At 44.8% G+C, this 16,937-nt stretch overlaps 1 protein-coding gene across 1 annotated transcript; it reads right to left on the reverse strand.

Moving 5' to 3' along the window:
* Positions 1-1,169: 1,169 nt before the first annotated feature.
* On the reverse strand, positions 1,170-16,565 carry HBEGF (heparin binding EGF like growth factor). Its single transcript, XM_072630499.1, has 6 exons — positions 16,220-16,565; positions 15,423-15,599; positions 11,888-12,065; positions 5,529-5,684; positions 3,984-4,077; positions 1,170-2,625 (listed from the first exon to the last, which is right to left on the reverse strand). Exons 1-5 carry the CDS (start codon positions 16,260-16,262, stop codon positions 4,005-4,007), a joined length of 627 nt encoding a protein of 208 aa, XP_072486600.1. The 5' UTR covers positions 16,263-16,565; the 3' UTR covers positions 1,170-2,625; positions 3,984-4,004.
* Positions 16,566-16,937: the final 372 nt, after the last annotated feature.

Below are 16,937 nucleotides of genomic sequence, written 5' to 3' on the forward strand. Positions count from 1 at the left end.
CCTCAGAGAATTCATCTCTTCTTTTCACTTCAAATACCAAGTTATTTCTATAAGGAAGACAAAACAGATCTGTATTCCCAAGTCTTATTATTTGTCAGTTAGGCTCCAATCCTGTATTACTAACTACCTATTGGCATTTCCATTTAAATGTCCTGCCTTCACTTCTAAGTCAACATGTCTAAAACTAAGCTCATCGTTTTTTTCCACCAGACTATTTCTTCTCAATTTCTCCATTCCGGTTTAATAGTAACAATATTCTCCCAGTCTCACAGACATAATCTTAGAATCATCACTCTTCATAGCCAATTGGTAATCATATCCTATTGGTTCATCCTTTACAGTGTCTCTCAGTTTCACTCCTTTCATTCCACTCCCTTAATCACCCTTAACCACCCTAATAACAAGGCCTCCACCCCTCAGGCCTAGATTACTGTAATAACTTCCCAATTGGTCTCCATAAATCTACTCTGTCCCTCCTCCAGTTAATTCATCCTTTGTACCACTGCCAGAGCAGTCTTTCTATAACACTGCTTTTGATTATGTTGCTGCCTGATTTAGAAGGCACAGCATCTTCCTATTGCTTATCCAATTAATCTCAGAATCTTCACCAGAGCATACAAGGTTTTCCACACTTCAGCCCCAACCAGCCCCATCTTAATAAGCCACTCCCCAAAACAAACCCTCCTCTTCAGTCAGGCTGCCATTATTGTATCCTACACCTGAAGAGCTCCTTCTTCCCTCCATGCTTTTGCCCAAGCTACTTCTCCTTCCATCATCAGTTTCCCATCACCACCACCACCTAGAAGGTCTACTGGACTCCTGTTAATGGAAGTTATCAAGACTTCCAGACTTTCCCCTTCATCAAGCCTCCCCTACTTGACCCCACCTCACAATGAGCTGTTTCTCAGTAAACTTCAAAGTTGAGATTTGAACTCAGGTCCTCCTATGCCAGGACCAGTGTTCTTTTCACTGGTATTATTCTCTAGTTTTGTCCTGCTTTGTCTTTTTGCCCCATGTAGCGTTTTCCTGACTAAAGAGTATTTGCTTTCAGAACAGGACCTGTCTCTCCATTGTGCATTGCTGTGTATATACTCCTTCCCTGATGCCCTAGAAAAGGGAGGGTTCCTGGACTCCAGCCCCAAAGCCCAATCAACAAACAAAACACTGTGTTGTCGAGTAAAAGTTATTTTTATTTGTGTCGTAGAGTGTAAATATGAACCAGATTTGGAAGTATAGAATGTAACAGTTCAGTAGAGTTGCTAGAAACTATTGGAGTCAACAATGGAAGACATTTTTGTTCTTGTTTTTGAGTTTTGTTGGGTGGGGTAGGCTTACAAAGAAATCCACCCTTCCTTCTCACTCACAATACATTTGCTTTAAACAACAGAGACCTATAGACTCTGACTTTTCTGTTTGTCTTCCAACCCATTTTGTGGTTGCCTAATTCTCTCGTTTTGTTAACCCATTCAGCACCTAGTCTGTAAGACCGCACCTCTGGATTTAGGGAGTAGCACCAGGTGAATTGTTGGAATATAGAAATGTATTGACACAGGAAGTGATTTCCCACACTCTTCATCCCACGGGGCAAACACTGAGTTGTGCTAATCAGGCCGGCCCGTGAACCTGTGCCTTCATGAGATTTCAGAGGGAGAAAACAAGAGCAAGGCTGAAGTCTGTTACATTGCAACATCAGCACATCCAGTATTCGAAACAAACAGTAATATAAAAAGCAGTAGGCAAAATTGCCATCCAACTCATAGAGTGGATTGAGTATTTTTAGAGCCCCAAGGTATAGATCCTGACGACGCAGAATTCTGTCCCTTCTGTGGCATCCTGCCCATGCAATATCATCAGAAATGTTCACAGACAATAATACATTATTATCACAGACAAGTTATACGGCTGTCTAAGAACAAGCGCAGATATAGGAGGTTTTTCTTTTACCCAGATGGTGGGGTATGAAATTGCTGCTGAAGTAACAGTCTAGGCACTTGAAATATTATTGTTAGATTGTTAAAAACTAAATAAATTAACATATATAGAATAAAATAAATACATAATTTAAAAAGCTTTTTTTTTTACAAACAAAAATATCTGTTAAATTATTTTTCTATGTAGATAAAGTCCCAAAGTTCAGTGTTCTGGGGCTCGCAGTCTTTCACAGTTAGCTCATCAAACATACAGCTGGAGAGTCCAAAAAACAGATTTCTCAGTGACTACTGGAGTGCTTGGTTTTTCAGTCCTTTTTGGTTTTTTCCTTCATTCTATAGCCCACAAATCTCTCCTTCTTCTTCAGAAAAAGACTTTTAGAGCATATGGAATTTTACTGGCATTTTAAATCCAAACGATAAATGCATAAACAAACTTCTATGGGAGGGCAGCAGGGAAAGAACATCACTGTCTCTTCCTTTAGCCTTTTTCCTTTCCAGATTCCCTTTGATATTATCTACTTGGCACTTGGAGGCTCTGGCATTTTGAGGAAACAGTTGTAGGGGCCCAATTGATACATCAGCTTGGGACTAAGGAGTGTTCATCTTCATGGACATCAGGGAAATGCCTCCAGTTGGTAAAGATTGCAGCTGTGCTTTTGGGTCTTCTCAGGAGGTAGCACATCCCAGCTGATACCTGCAACCCAACAAAAAGGTTTCTAATGTTTCTTGGGTCCATTACTATAATCTGTTGTTTTTTGCTGTTGTTTCATTTTTGTTAAGGGGGAGGGAACAGCTACACCAAATTTTCTACTATTGAGAGCAATGAGAGGAAGAAATAGGGTTTCAAATGTCAAAATAAAAAAGAAAGTTGAGGTCTATAGGTCATACTATTCCTACTGTTGCATCTCTACCAAAATTTCACCCTAAACAACTCCAAAGCTCTATCCTTCTGTACTGATAGATCAGTTTTATCCTGGTAAGCAATCCCATTTGGTTGAAAGAGCCCTGATTAGTGCTCAAATCATAGCTTTGCCACTTACTAGCTACATGAGCTTAGATAAGTCTCTATGAACTTCCATTTCCTAATCTATAAAATGGGAATAATACTTGTCCTATCTATCTCATAGGATTATTGTGCATGTAAAATGAGATGTAATGTTTCTAAAAGCCCTTTTGGAAACTACAAAGTGTCATTCAAGTGTGAACGACTATTAGGAGAGACTGTGGTACAGTGGAAAGAACCTGAGCCTTGGATTCAGAGGACCTGGGTTTGAATGCCAGCTTTGCCATTTGGTACACAGTAAGTTCTTAATAAATGACTTACCTCCCAGTCCATATCTACCTGTGTGACCTTGAACAAGTCACTTAACCTAGCTCCATGCCTCAATTTCTTCATCTGTAAAATGAGGGGGTTACCCCAGATGGCCTCTAAGTTTCCTTCCTTCCAGTCCTAAATCTATGACCTATTTCTGCACAGCAACTCTGTAGTTTACCTCCAAAAGGAAAGTTCCCACTAGAGTGGGGAAGGGAAAGAAACACGGAAGACAGATGTCAGAAAAGAGAAAAGGAACAGGAACCAAATGGCAAGAATTGGTGAAAGGCCATAACTAAGATTGGGTGCATTTTCCAGGGGCAAATGGAGCATGAAGCAGCTAAAGTTAGAGAAAAAACATCATTTCTGCCACCTAGTAGCTAGGTAAGACAGAGATCCAGAAGATCTGAACCCTCCTAGAGTAGGAATCCCTAACCTGGAGTCCACAAGAATTCATAGAGAGATGGCAAGGGGGGTCTGTGATCTTGGATGGATAATCAATTACACCTTTATGTCTACTAAACATTTCTTTCAAGTATGAAATTTTTAAACAGAATGTGATTCTGAGATTGGGTTTATAATCTTAACTAGACTGCCAAAGAGATCTAAGACATTAAAAAAGGTTAAGAACGTCTGTCTTGGAGCACCCAGAGAATGTGAAAGCCAGCTGTTGCCTTAAAAAGCCCCAAAGCAGCTAGTGGGCCTAACCCTGCCCTCAGCATAAATGCCAGGATTATTACCATAAACACTCAGGATTTCCATCAGTGGGTCACAGGAGCCCCCAGCTTCACTTTCTCTTCACTTTCTACATCATAAACTCCTCTTTTATGATACCTAAGGAAGAAAAACAAACTTCATGAGCAATACCTCTGGCAGAGAAATCACTAGTCTCTAGGAGGAGAAGAAAGTCTGGGCCCTTCTTGTTTCATTAGATTTCTTCCTAATGTTTTCATTCCTATGGAGAGAGGGAAACTGAAGCCCAGAAAATAGAAATAACTTGGCCTAAAAGCTGCATCAGCTATATCTTCAAGACAGTAGACTATTAAGCAAAATCTGCTTTTACTCTCTGCCTCTCAGAAAAGCACAAGCATTCACAGGTTTTCCAAACAGCCACCAGACAAATGCTTGATTTGCCTTTTGAGGGAAGCTGGCTTTGACTAGAGGTGGGTTGTGGGATTCCTCTAACTGATACCCTGAGTACTCAACAACAAATTTTGACATCACCGAAATAGGGTCAAAACTTGGTAGGAAAGGGAAACAGGGAGAAGAGTGGATGGAATTTGCAAGGAAATAAATAGGGCATATAAGAATAGAGGAAAATCCCTGGAGTACAGGAGAAGGTTCTAAGCCAGTAGGTTTTGCCTTGAGTACCAATGAGTTCATCTCACTCCAGGAGAAAGGAGTTTTAGACTTAACTTATAAAAGCAATGGAACAGTAAGCTAGGAGCCTAGTTTAGCTTATTTGCATGGTGAGGATTAGATAGGATTTCTATGTACCCTCAGCCCTTCAACACCATTCCAGATTATACTTGCAGATGTTCATGGTAGGAGGCAGAGAGATGAATTAACAGAAGTACCCCCAAATGACCTACTTCCTACAACCTGTCAATGGTTCTCTGTGCCTTCCTGTCCCAACAGAGACTAAAGGATGCTTAACAGAGGGAAGAGAGGACACAAGGGGAATATGACAGTTACCTTCAAGTGTGAGAGAGGACCTAGACTTGTTTTGTTTAGACCCAAAGGGCAGAACCAAGAGCAAGAAGTGGGAAGTTTCAGAGGCAAATTTAAACTTTGTAAAACTAGTATGAGCTACCTCTGGAAGTAAGGAGTTTCACCTTACTGGAAGTCTTCAGACATGGAGGGGAGGGAGAGAAGGAACATTTATAAAGCACCTTTAATGTGCCAGATATTGTACTAAGCACTTCTTGCAAATGTTAGCTCATTTGATCTTCACAACAACCCTGGGAGGCAGGAGGGAGGCTATTATTAACCCCATTTCAAAGATGAGGAAAATGAGGCAAACCAAAATTAAGTGATTTGCCCCAGGGTATACAGCCCCATTTGAACTCAAGTCTTCCTGACTCCAGGTCCAGGCCCACTATACCACCTAGCTTCAGAGGGGCTGGATATTGGGTATCCAATACTTATTGGGTATGTTGTGGCGGGGTTTTTTTTTGGTTTGTAACTTCTACTAGATGGCCAATGAAGGGCCTTCTAGGGTTCCTTCAAACTCTAAAATTCTTTGACTCTGTGACCACAAGTAGAATACCACCAACACATCTCACCTGAACATGAGCAGCCCAGCAATGATGAGGAGACAGACTGAAGAGAGCACTACTGACACCACTGCCAAAATTGTTGTGTGGTCGTAGCCATATAAAGGGTTTTCCACAGGGAGACTTAGTCCATGGCACCGTTCTCCATGGTATCCTGTTTGGCAGCTGGTGGAAGGAGAGAACAAAATTTTGGTATGGTTAGTTACTCGGTCTTATTGCTTGAGTTTGGTTCTCTCTCCTTTTTGATGCCCAATGTGGGAGCACTGAATGCCCCCAAACTCCAGGATTTTCCCAGAGGACTCAGGAAATTACTGAAGAATGCACATACTATGTAATTTTCATCTATTCAAAGCCACTCAGACTTCTCTGGCTTTTTCTTTGTAAAAGCAACATAATCCTATGAAAAGCTTAGACAGGATCATAAAGCCAGAGCTAGAAGGGAAAAGAGAGAAGGGAATCAGCATTTATACAGCACCTACTATGTGCCAGGCACTGAGTTAGGTGCTTTGCAAATATTATCTTATGAGTTCCTTACAACAACCATGCAAGGTTGGTGCTATTATTATTCCCATTTTACAATTGAGGAAACTGAGGCAGATACAGCTTGAATGACTTGTCCAGGGTCACACAGCTAGGAAGTGTCTGAGGCCACATTTGAACTCAGGTCTTCTCAACTCCAGTGTTCCATCTATTATACCATGTAGATGCCTTCTTCCAGCTAGAAGAGACCTCATGGGCCACATAGTTCAATCCCCACATTTTATAGATGAAAGAGTATCTTACTCAATGTCATAAGCATCAAAGGTGGGATTTGAACCAAAGTGTTCTGACTCTGGAGCCAGCATTCCATCCACTGTATCACATAGCCTTCATTTCGAAATTTATATTCAGAGACTTAAGTTTGAATCCCAATGCAACTTCTATTGACTATTTGTGTGACCTTGGGCAAGTTACTGTACCTCATCTGTAAAATGAGGCAGTTAGGCTACTACAAAGGACCTTTCCAGTTCTAAATTCTATGATCCTATGGATAAGACTTCTGTTCCTCAGTTTAGATGAATTTGGTGTTTTCTGGTCTCTATTTGCAAATTTGTTGCCTATCCTCAACCCCCTATCCTTATCAAGGCTTATCCCCTATTTTCTCCTCTTTTGCTTCTTCAGAGGCTGGTAGGATTTGGAGAAGAAAAGACACTGGGATGAGAAGCTTTGTATTCTGTCCCAAAGGCTGTTGGTTTCCTGGTTTCCATTTACTGGGCAGTGTGGGGACAGAGATCCCTAGGTTTGTGAGAGATTAAGGTTCAGGAACAAAAAGCTGACTGCTCCTTGGGCCCTTAGAAGCCCTCTGTCCCTCGGCCAGTGAGGCTGCTGAGGTGGGTGTGTCTAGGCTGATGTGGGGAGCATGTGGATAGCTGACATCCTCAGCCAGATCCACAGAGCCGCCAGTGACAGGAAATGCCGACTATGTCAGAGTTGAGGTTGGCCCTAGACTTCTGCCTTCAAGGGGCAATGGAGGGTGGGGGAAGCAGCTCCCAAGAACCCACAGCCCTGGCTGCAGACATAGGAATTAGTAACAAAGGTTCCTGCATCCCTGTGGCCAGAGGAATTCTGCCTGTGATCCAGCCAGGATTTAAGGATTCCTAGCTTGGTGATTAAGCTGTCCTGGGAGAGATGGATTCTGGGTTTTTCTGGGGCTCAGTCTGACTTCTGTTTGTGATCCTCTTAACTGCAATTATCATATAAATAAGGGAGGAGGGGGTATGGTGACAGGTGTTTGGGAGTGGCTGGCCCCCTCCATGGCTCCACTTGGCTTGAATGACTCCTTTCCCTCCTCAAGATATTGGCAGTGTGCAGCGGGGCCTGAGTTCATGTTCTGAGGTGGGGTTTTTTTTTTTGCCTGTTCTATGTGATGAATTCTGAAGTGAAAGAGCTCATCTCCCATGATGACAGGAATCTCAAAGCTGCAAAACATTGCATATGCCTGAATAGGAAATCACTTCAACAAAGCCCTTGAGCAGTAGTCATCCGCCTTCTTGGTGAAGACCTCCTGTTCTGAGGAACTCACTCCCCCCTGAGACAGTTCGTTTCTATACAGATTGCTCTGAGCTTTAGGAAATTCCCTAAGTCTGCCCCCTCGGCCACTTCCGTTCCTGACTTCTTGTTTGGTTGGCTTGGGCCCTGAAATCCCTCCTTTATACAACAGCCTTCTAAATACTGAAGACAGTTACCATGTCCCTCCTGTAGGGAGTAATTAACCTTGCCTGATTTATCCGAACCCCACCTGTCTACCCTACATCAGGCCCCTCCGTACCCTCACCCAGAAATAAACTCAACCCTCTCCTCAGCTCATCTATACTTTCAACTTCCAACCCCAACCCCTCCCCTTTCTCCTCCCCTACCACTCCCCAGACTATTAATAGGTTTATTACTTTGCCAGAAACAGTTTTGTTTGAGTTCTCCCAGTTTCCCTAGTATAGACTTGAGCCAAAGTGTTTCAGACCTAGATGAAAACTTGGCTTTCCGCCTCGGGACATAAGAAAACAGAGCACCCTGCCTGGTTTCAAGCACCAGATCATCTCCTGTGGCCAAATAGTCTCACAGAACAAAACAAATAGATCCAGATAGCATTTTCCTTCCTTGGTCAGATCACACAGAAATGACAGAAGCATCACCTAGTTCACCTGGACCAATGAAAATGAGAGCAGAGGCACAGATCTTATGTTAGATCTGCTTTCCCTCCTTTTTGGAAACAAGTTGCTAACCCTAAGTCCAATCAAATCCTAATTCCAGTCAAATGAGATAATATATATAGTAGGCACTATATAAATGCATATTCCCTTCCATTCTCTCCCTTTCCCCATCACATGAATGTATCAGGTTGGAGCTTGACCACCCTAGCAAGCAGAACCACAAGGATTATGACAGGCTTTGTTTCCTGTGCTGGCTGATTTTCTAGATCTAGAAAGGGTTCCTACAATACTTGCTGACAACTGCTCTCTGGGAAGAAGGCCATTTCCCGCTCAGGCTGCAGAGATAGGGATTCCTCATCTTGGCTCAGGGATTTCTCCAGAGTGGCATAAAGAAAAGGCACAAAGGAGACAACCCATCTGAGGATGTTGTGAGAAAGCTTGGCTTCTGCCTCCTAGAACAGCTAGAGACATAGTTTGGTATCACACAGACATCCTCTCCCTCTCCTCCACAAGAACTCTTAGATGCCTGAGGGAATCGATCCCCCAAGCAGTAGAAAGTGCCCAGCTACAGGATTCTCAGACTGGGGACTTCCTGAAAAAAGGGACAACAGGGTAGTTGACTGTGCACACATCCAGCCTGCATGTGTTTATGAAGTGGAGGTCAATGAGAAGGTGGGATAAGCATGGCATAAATTTCTGTCCTATTCCCTTTCTGGTACCCTCTTGCCACCCTCTACAAAGCAAACTGGTGCTGTCTCCCATCATGAGAGACACTGGGAAGTGTTTCAGGTATTTATTCTCCCAGAAAAAAGTATGAGCAATGCAGGTGGCTCCCTGGTCCTTTGCACACGACCCCATATGTCCTGTGGGCAGTCTGATCTCTCTTCTGGCTTTCCACTCCTGCCCTGTTCTGAAGGTCTCTCTTCCTGTGGGAGAAAAATGAGCTCTCTAGACTTCCCAGTCCTTCACCTAACCCTCTCAGGTAGCTTACTCAGATGATAGAAATAAAAATCTGCATCAGAGCCATGAGATTCAGTTACATAATCCCTCTCTGCCCCCATCCTGAGTCAAAAGGATAATAATGTAAACATCCTAATATACCCACTCCCCCTCCTTTACAGACACCTCCCCACCCTACTCCTGGCTCACACATTGGAGGGAGATGAGCATATCTCCAAACATGTGGGTCCATTCTAAGCATCTGGGGGCAGGATCAAGTGTCCTGCCCTGAGCCAGCCACTCAAACTCTGCACATTCCTCCTGTGCTGTGTTCCATTTCGGAGCTCATCTTACAGTAGAGGCAAGAGCCACTCAGGGACTCAGAGATGCATCTTCCACCCTCTCTCAGAGCATAAATCCAGGCCCTGTCAGGTACTACCACTAGTGGGGAAGCAGCATAAAGAAGCCATCAAAAGCAGGCTGGGCCATAGAGGGAATCAGGCAAAGCCCAAGAGTCAGTCAGATACCTCCTACAACACATGATAATTGTGTCAGAGGATCAGAAGCAAAAGTTCAGACTGAGCCCCAGAAAAATCCAGAACCCATCTCTTCCAGGACTGTTAGGAATCCTCGCCATCCTCATTGGGATCACAAACTTTCTCAGGCTATGGGGATGAAAAAGCCTTTGCTACTAATTCCTATGTGTCTAGTCATGTCTGCGGGTTCTTGGGAACTGTTACCTCCACCCTCCATTGCCCCTTAAAGGCAGAAGTCTAGGGCCAGCCTCAGGACTCTGACATAGTCGGCATTTCCTGTCACTGGCGGCTCTGTGGATCTGGCTTAGGATGTCAGCTATCCACATGCTCCCCACATCAACCAAGACATACCCTTCCTGGCAGTTACACTGGCCAGGGGACAGAGGACTTCTAAGGGCCCAAGGAGTGGTCAGCCATGTGTTTCTGGATACTGGTCTCCCACCAGCCTAGGGTCCTCTGTTCCCACATCGTGTACCTGGTAAATCAGAACAAGGAGCCAGAGGGAAAAGTCAACAACCCCTTGGGCAGTGTGCAGATTTTCTGTCTCTATCTACCAAATCTTGTCTCCTCTCTCCTCCAATTCTCATCTTTCCCTGAAGTTGTAGGAGAGGAGAAAATGGGGGGGCGGGGGGAGGTAAGACAATGAGGTCAGATGAGGGGATTGTGAGAAATACAGACCCCCCAGAGAAACCTGGAATTGTCAAATACTTCTGATCTAATGCTGCAGGTTACTTACAGTGACCAGACTGAGGTTGTACATGGAATAAGAGTAAGAGACTGGGTCTGAGCCTCCAGTAGCAGAGCTGAGGGCCTGATATCCAGCCAGCCAAAGTACTGGACCAGTTTAGCTTGGGGAGAGGCACGGCCAAATTCCTGGCTGGAAGCCAATTTTTGTGCCCTTACTGCTACTGCTTCTACTCTGGGTGAACAATGCCAAATTTTGCTTTGTTTTGTTTAGTTCGAAACCTCACTCCAGTCTCCAAGTTTAAATTAGGTGAGAAAATAAGTATTTCCCTGGCTATTTTCAAGCCCTACAAATACTACACTGCTAGTAGGGACCAAAAAGGCATCTTAAAGGAAGAATGTTCCTAGCTACAAGCAAGGAGCTACTTACTGCAAAGGAAAGGCGGAGAACTAGGGTTTGTCTTGCTAGCTTCAAGGCATAGGAAATGTGGTAGCTTTAAAAAGCAAATAGAATCTCAGCAATTGGAGGTGGATGAGATTTATCCAATCAGCTGAACACCCTCTGTGGGGTTAGCAGGCAAATCACTCCCCACAGCATTCTCCTGGCCTTGTTTTAAAGTCTTTTATGAAATGAGGCTTCTTCTAGTTTTTTCCTCTGACTCTTTGTGCTTGCCTCTGGGACACTAGAGACATTATTCTCAGGGAGTATAGCAGTGTGATCCATCTCTGTGCTGGGCCTCCTTCAGTCCTACATTCCATCTCTGAGCCCAAACTCCAGATTGCCCCTTGAGGCTGGCACAAAGGAGAATTCAAATGTTGCATGATTTAAGATGAGGCACCCTTAGAATTCCCAGTGCTCCACTCTTTTCCTCTCTTTTTCTCAGCCTGAAGGATCCCGGCAGAGGATCCAGCTTCTAGGATTGTTGATTTAGATCTGAAAAGGACTTTTATGGTCATCTAGTCCAACTCCATCTTATCGGTGAGGAAACTGAGGCCTGAGAAGTGAAATACTTTGATAGTAAGTGGCAATACCAGGTTTTGAATACTGGTTGTCTGATTCCAAATCTTTCATCTCTGTACCCAAGTACACTTAGACTCATACACATAAGTAATACAGACCTATGTACTTACAAAGATACATAGATGAGGGCCAGGAAGTGACTGGGGCAGCACCTTCACAGATTTCTTCTTGAGGGAAAGCCCCATAACCCTTTTCTATTCTGAAGGGGATAAAAAGGGAGGAGGGGAAAAGATTGTCCTGGAAAGGACAGTCAGGTTTCAAATGCCAGTTCCTTAAGCCAGACATCTCATTTCTGGGGAAGGATGAAGCATCCAAAAGAATGCAAAAATGTCACAAAAGCCTATGGTTCAGGAAATTGCATCCAAATAGAGGGCCCTTCCGTTGCCTAAAAATACTCCCCTCCTCCCCATTTCTGTTCTGTGAGAAATGGTAAATTAGAGGAACAGTACAAGAGGAGAAACATGGAAGACAATTTCCCAAGAGTCAGGGGTTAACACTTACATGCATGATGGCACTCGAAGTTCTTTCAGATATTTGCATGTTCCATGGATGCAATAGTCCTTGTACTTCCGCAAGCAGGGGTCTCTCTTCCGACCCATTCCCTTGGTTTTTCTTCTCTTCTGCCCATTTCCTTCCTTGCTTGGAGTGACCAGAGCTTGTGGTTTGGAAGAGAATGCAACTAGAAAGTCAAAAAAAACGGTCTCCTGTTAGGTGTCTGGTTCTCCAGAAAAGAGAACATTCGAAACATCTGAAAGAAACCCCTTCTCTCGTCCAGGCTCTTAGACCTTTGGTTCCTGGCTACTCTTCAGGAGTGTCAGAAAAATTGATCCTAGTTTTTTTTTGGAGGGGGGTGGCAAAAACTAAAGGGAAATAGCAACAAGAAAACAGAAGCCAGGCATTTCACAAACCTTTGCGGGGGAATCACACTTCATGCATGCAGGCTTCCATCCGGTGATTCCATCCAACAGATTGAGCAACTCTGCCAACCTTGTTCTCCCCCCACCCCCATCCCTGGGGAACTCAGAATTGCAATTGATTCTATTTTGTCCTATATTAGCCTCATTTCCCGAAGTGAACATGATGACCTACTTCCAGGGGAACAGCGTCAGAGAAGGAAGCTGCCTTTTCCTGGGAGGGCACTTGAGGAAGAGAATGAGGAGCTTTTTAAAAATAAATGGTCACTGTCTTCTAAATGCTCAGCCTCAGATGATAATCAGCCCTCCAGTCCCATGAGCAGGCCTGCTTTGTCAGTGAGCGTACACCAGCTTATATTGGTGCTAAGAAGCAAAGAAGGGACTTCAACATTGTGATCAAAGTCAGTAGACTGACTAGCTGTCTAGATCAGACAATATAATATAGGGTGTCCCAAAAGTTTTAGTGCATTTTAAAGCTTCTAATGGCCTTCGGGGTACTCTGTATTTGCTCTTCTCCATCCCTTCCAGTCCCCTCTGCATTTCATTAGCATGGCTCAAAGGGTCAATTTTCATTCCTCCTTAAATGCTCCTATTTATAGCTCTCTCAGGCCTGGGAGGAAAAAATATATTACAAGGAGTAGAGAGATGGAAAATGGAGGAAATGACCAGAAGGGGCTGGGGGTGTTTTTAAGGTTGGAACAGCAATGTAAAAAAAAAAAAAAGAAGCAGTGAGGAAAATCAGCCCTGTTCCATGATTCCAGCTGGGGCTAACAAGGCACTCCCCTTCTATTAGTACAGGAGTCTGACCTATATCCTTCATCCACTCCCAGGGTCTGGAAAGAGTGACCTGCTACATGTGTCTCCCACCACACATCTGCCATACATATGTTAAGTGGAAGAGTCAGTTCCACTAATTCTGGTCATAAGGGGGCTTAGGATGGGGAAGGCAAAGATCATAGGGTTCCTAGAAAGGAAGAGTCCCAGCACAAAAAACAAAATTGAAACTGAGAAATGGAGATGGGTGGTAGTAGCAGTGAAGAGAAGAAACCACAGATAGTACCAAGCCCCAGGTCCTACATTTTCTCTGTCCCCTATTCTCTGCTTCCCTCTAGAGCACGAATTCTTAGCCTTTTTTTGTGTGTGTGGCAGAGACCCCATTGGCAGTCTGATAAAACCTGTGGACCCCTTGTCAGAATGTTTTTAAATGCATAAAATAAAATACATAAGATTACAAAGAAAACCAATTATTTTGAAATTCAGCTATCAAAAAATGTTTCTAAAGTAGGTTTCCAGATTCCAGATTAAGAACTCCTGATCTAGAGTTCAGTGATAGACAGAGAAGCAATTCCTACAAAGGGAATAAAAATGGTCATTGGGGTGTGGAAAAACAGACCAAGGAAAACCCTAAGCATGGAGGGAGAAAGTGACAAGGTGACAGAGTCCCTGCCTCAGGGGAGAGAGAAACGGTGACTCAAGCCTACAGAGGTATGAGGAGCAGCCTGTGTGGGTGGAGAAAGAGTGAGTCACAGCCCAAGCCCTACCCTAGTGGGGGCTACACTAAGAGAGCCCCACCTCCTCCTGTTTGGGGGGAGAGAGAAACTCTAGAGAAAGAGTAGAAGCACTGGCCAGGATATTGCAACCTGACTCAGTTTATTCAAAAGACAGAGAAAACAAATTAAAGCAAAGCTCCCCAAGGCAACATCACAATGCAGAAGGGAGGAAACTGTAGGCTGTTGGTTGGCCAGGCTTTCTGGTTGCTGCTATACTCCAGGTTGCTATTTTCCTAACCAGATTATGAAGTGATTACGACAAGCCACACCTCACCCCTGCCCCCTCCCCTTTCCTGAGGAATCTAGCCCCACTCCACCTATAAGAATTATGTTTGTGAAGGAGGGGGGTGTTATATAATGACCTGACTTCTGGACTCTGCACCAGGTACTAGCTAGCAAAGATCAATATCTAGGGCAGGGGTTCTGAACCCTTTCTGTGTCATGAGGCCCTCTGGCAATCTGTGTTTTAAAAATGCACAAAATAGAATAGAATATATCAGATTCCAAAGGAGTCCAATTATATAGAAACATGGTTGACAAAGCATTTTTAAAAACAAGTTCACAGATCACAGATTAAGAACTCCTGCCTCACCTAACGGGAATTTGGCCCTGCTACACCTAACCCTTGTCCCAGAAGCTAGGGTCTCAGATTGTGGATACTCTGAGAGAGTGGAGCAAGAATATCTGGACACTAACCTGGCCTGGACAGTTGATTTTAATTTGACCCTTTGGGCCATGTGGTCAGGATGAGCATAATGGTATATCTCATGGAGCCCCAGGTGTCCAGGGACCACAGTAGCCACAAGAAAGATTTCTAGATACACAATGGATATTTTTAAGCTGCCTTCACCCTTGTCTCAGAGTGGCATTCAATTTAACAAACATTTATCAATGACCTGCTATGTGCAAGGGACCATGTTAGTCACTGGAGTTACAAAAATGAAAAATGACAATGTTCTGACCCTCAGAGCACTTACAGAAAACATTGATGCTCACCTTCTATGTTGTCTAGGGTCCTGGCTTCCCCATCTGGGGGTCAAATGTTCTGCCTAGAACTCTACAGCATGCCCATGAGTTAGAAAAGCAAGTTGAGGAGAACCTAAACAAATGACTAGCCTAACCACAAAGTCTGATCAGAAAGGAAAAAAAATCACTGACCTGTCCAGTCTCCAAATAAACTGACTAATTCTGCTGTCCTCAGATGCAAAAGGAGGTTGTAATTGGACTGACTCAAATATAAGAACAATAAAGAGATAGGTCCAGGAAGGGCCAAGATACCCTCTCACTTATGTATTGTACAGGACAGCTCTTAGGAATTTCCCATGCAGGACACTCAGGGCCTCTGCTCACCACCCGGTAAGCACTTTCCATTCTGCTCTTCCAAGGCTCATAAACATCTCTAGTTCTCCTATTCTCTCCTCCAGACATTGTATAGGGAACCACGTAAGGATGTTGGTTTACCTTAGACTGACTGGACTCTAACCCAGAACAGATTCACTCAGAAATTCCCTTGAGATGCATTTGACTTTGTGTTGGCTGCCTTGGTCAGATGCTTGGAATTGACACACTTACCTCTAACAAGGTCATGTTCAGTGTCCTGGAGGTCAAGGACTTCTGTTCTGCTAACCCGTGAATGAAGCATCTGGTTCAGAGATTCAGTAGATGAGTCAGGATTCTCCGTCCCCTGGTTCTCTGAAAGCCGGCTCTGAGCTTGCTCTAGGCTCTCTCCACTCACTAATGCAGAAAACACTGCAAGCCAGGGAGGGAAAGATAGGAGTCACTCATCTCAGTCATTCCCAGTGGAATCCAAGTCATCTCGGACAAGCACAGCCTTCTTACGCATGTACCCAATCCCTACCAGAAGGTGTGCCCAGAGATCATGGAAAAGGATATGACGGGACCATATGTCCCAGGGAGAGAATGAATGAAAGGACAAGACATGGTACCCTGTAGTCTCAGGGATCACTTCAGACTCAGATTCTCTCTCACCTTATCTGCTCCGTTTGCATCCCTGGTCCCACCATCATCTTTCATTGAAAGAGCACTGGCTCTGGAGTCCCAGGATCTAGGCTCTAATCTTGTCTTTGACACTTACCCGTGTAACTTTGGACAAATCACTCTCTGGGCCTTAGATTTCTCATAAGCAAAAATGAGGGAGTTGAGCTAGATGACTTCTGGGATCGCTTCCATCTCTAAATCTCTGATCCTCATCCTTCACACCCTTCTATGTCCTTGCCCCTATAGGTGTCCTTTGGCCACTCCCATACCTTCTCCTGTCTCTTCTACTCCCCACCCCCATTCTGTCCCCTTATCCCAGGTCTGCATCCTGGATAAACTGGACAATCCCAGCTGTCCCCCCGCTCCCTCACCTGCAGCCAGAAGCAGCTTAAGAAAAAACGAAGACAGCTTCATGTTCCCGAGAACTGAGAAGACCAGGGGCCAATAATCCACTGATGATCGCACCGCGAGGGTGCGGGGATCCGGCGGAAGAGGAGAGTAAGGGGCGCTCGCTCACTGGGCCAGGGTCTGAGCGACTGCTGTTGGCAGCGGCAGAAGCAGATCAGTCTGTCTGTATGTCTGTGGATTCTGTCTCTCTCAGTCCCAGCGCCTGCCTGCCTTTATCAGAAGCAGCTGCAGCAGCAGAGCAGCAGCAGCAGCAGCGCAGCAGCAGCAGCAGCAGCAACGTCAGTCAGGCTTGGTTCCCTCCAGCAGTCTGGACTGCCTAGAGTCAGAGCCTGAACTAAGTCTCCGCCGCCCAGCCCCTCCCGTCCCCGCCTGCTCCGCCCCCGAGAAATCCAATACAGGGGAGGAGAGAGCCTGGCGGCCGGGTAGTGTGCAAGAGTCGGAATCATTCTGGCGCCGACCCCCACCCCTCAGGAGAAATGCTGGGGGAATCGTTTTGGGGTCCTGGCCAAACAAGAGGTCGCCTGAGTGGCCAGGGACGCTGACCAGCAGGCGGCAGAATCCAGCCTCCTTCCTTCCCCATCTCCCTTTTCCATCTCTAGACTTAGAATCATAGACAGAGACTTAGAATGTTTAGGTCTTGGAAAGGGACCTTAGAGACTGTCTGGTCCATGAGCCGGTCTC

Source organism: Notamacropus eugenii, chromosome 1 (assembly GCF_028372415.1).
Source record: "Notamacropus eugenii isolate mMacEug1 chromosome 1, mMacEug1.pri_v2, whole genome shotgun sequence".
In the NCBI taxonomy this organism is placed as follows: domain Eukaryota; kingdom Metazoa; phylum Chordata; class Mammalia; order Diprotodontia; family Macropodidae; genus Notamacropus; species Notamacropus eugenii.

Bases quoted from the DNA above. Each gene is read 5' to 3' on its own strand.
- HBEGF (XM_072630499.1), bottom strand. From the start codon at position 16,262: ATGAAGCTGTCTTCGTTTTTTCTTAAGCTGCTTCTGGCTGCAG. The intron at 15,600-16,219 runs GTGAGGGAGCGG...CCTGGCTTGCAG, and splicing joins TAAGCTGCTTCTGGCTGCAG to TGTTTTCTGCATTAGTGAGT. The intron at 12,066-15,422 runs GTAAGTGTGTCA...TTGACTTTCTAG, and splicing joins TGAACATGACCTTGTTAGAG to TTGCATTCTCTTCCAAACCA.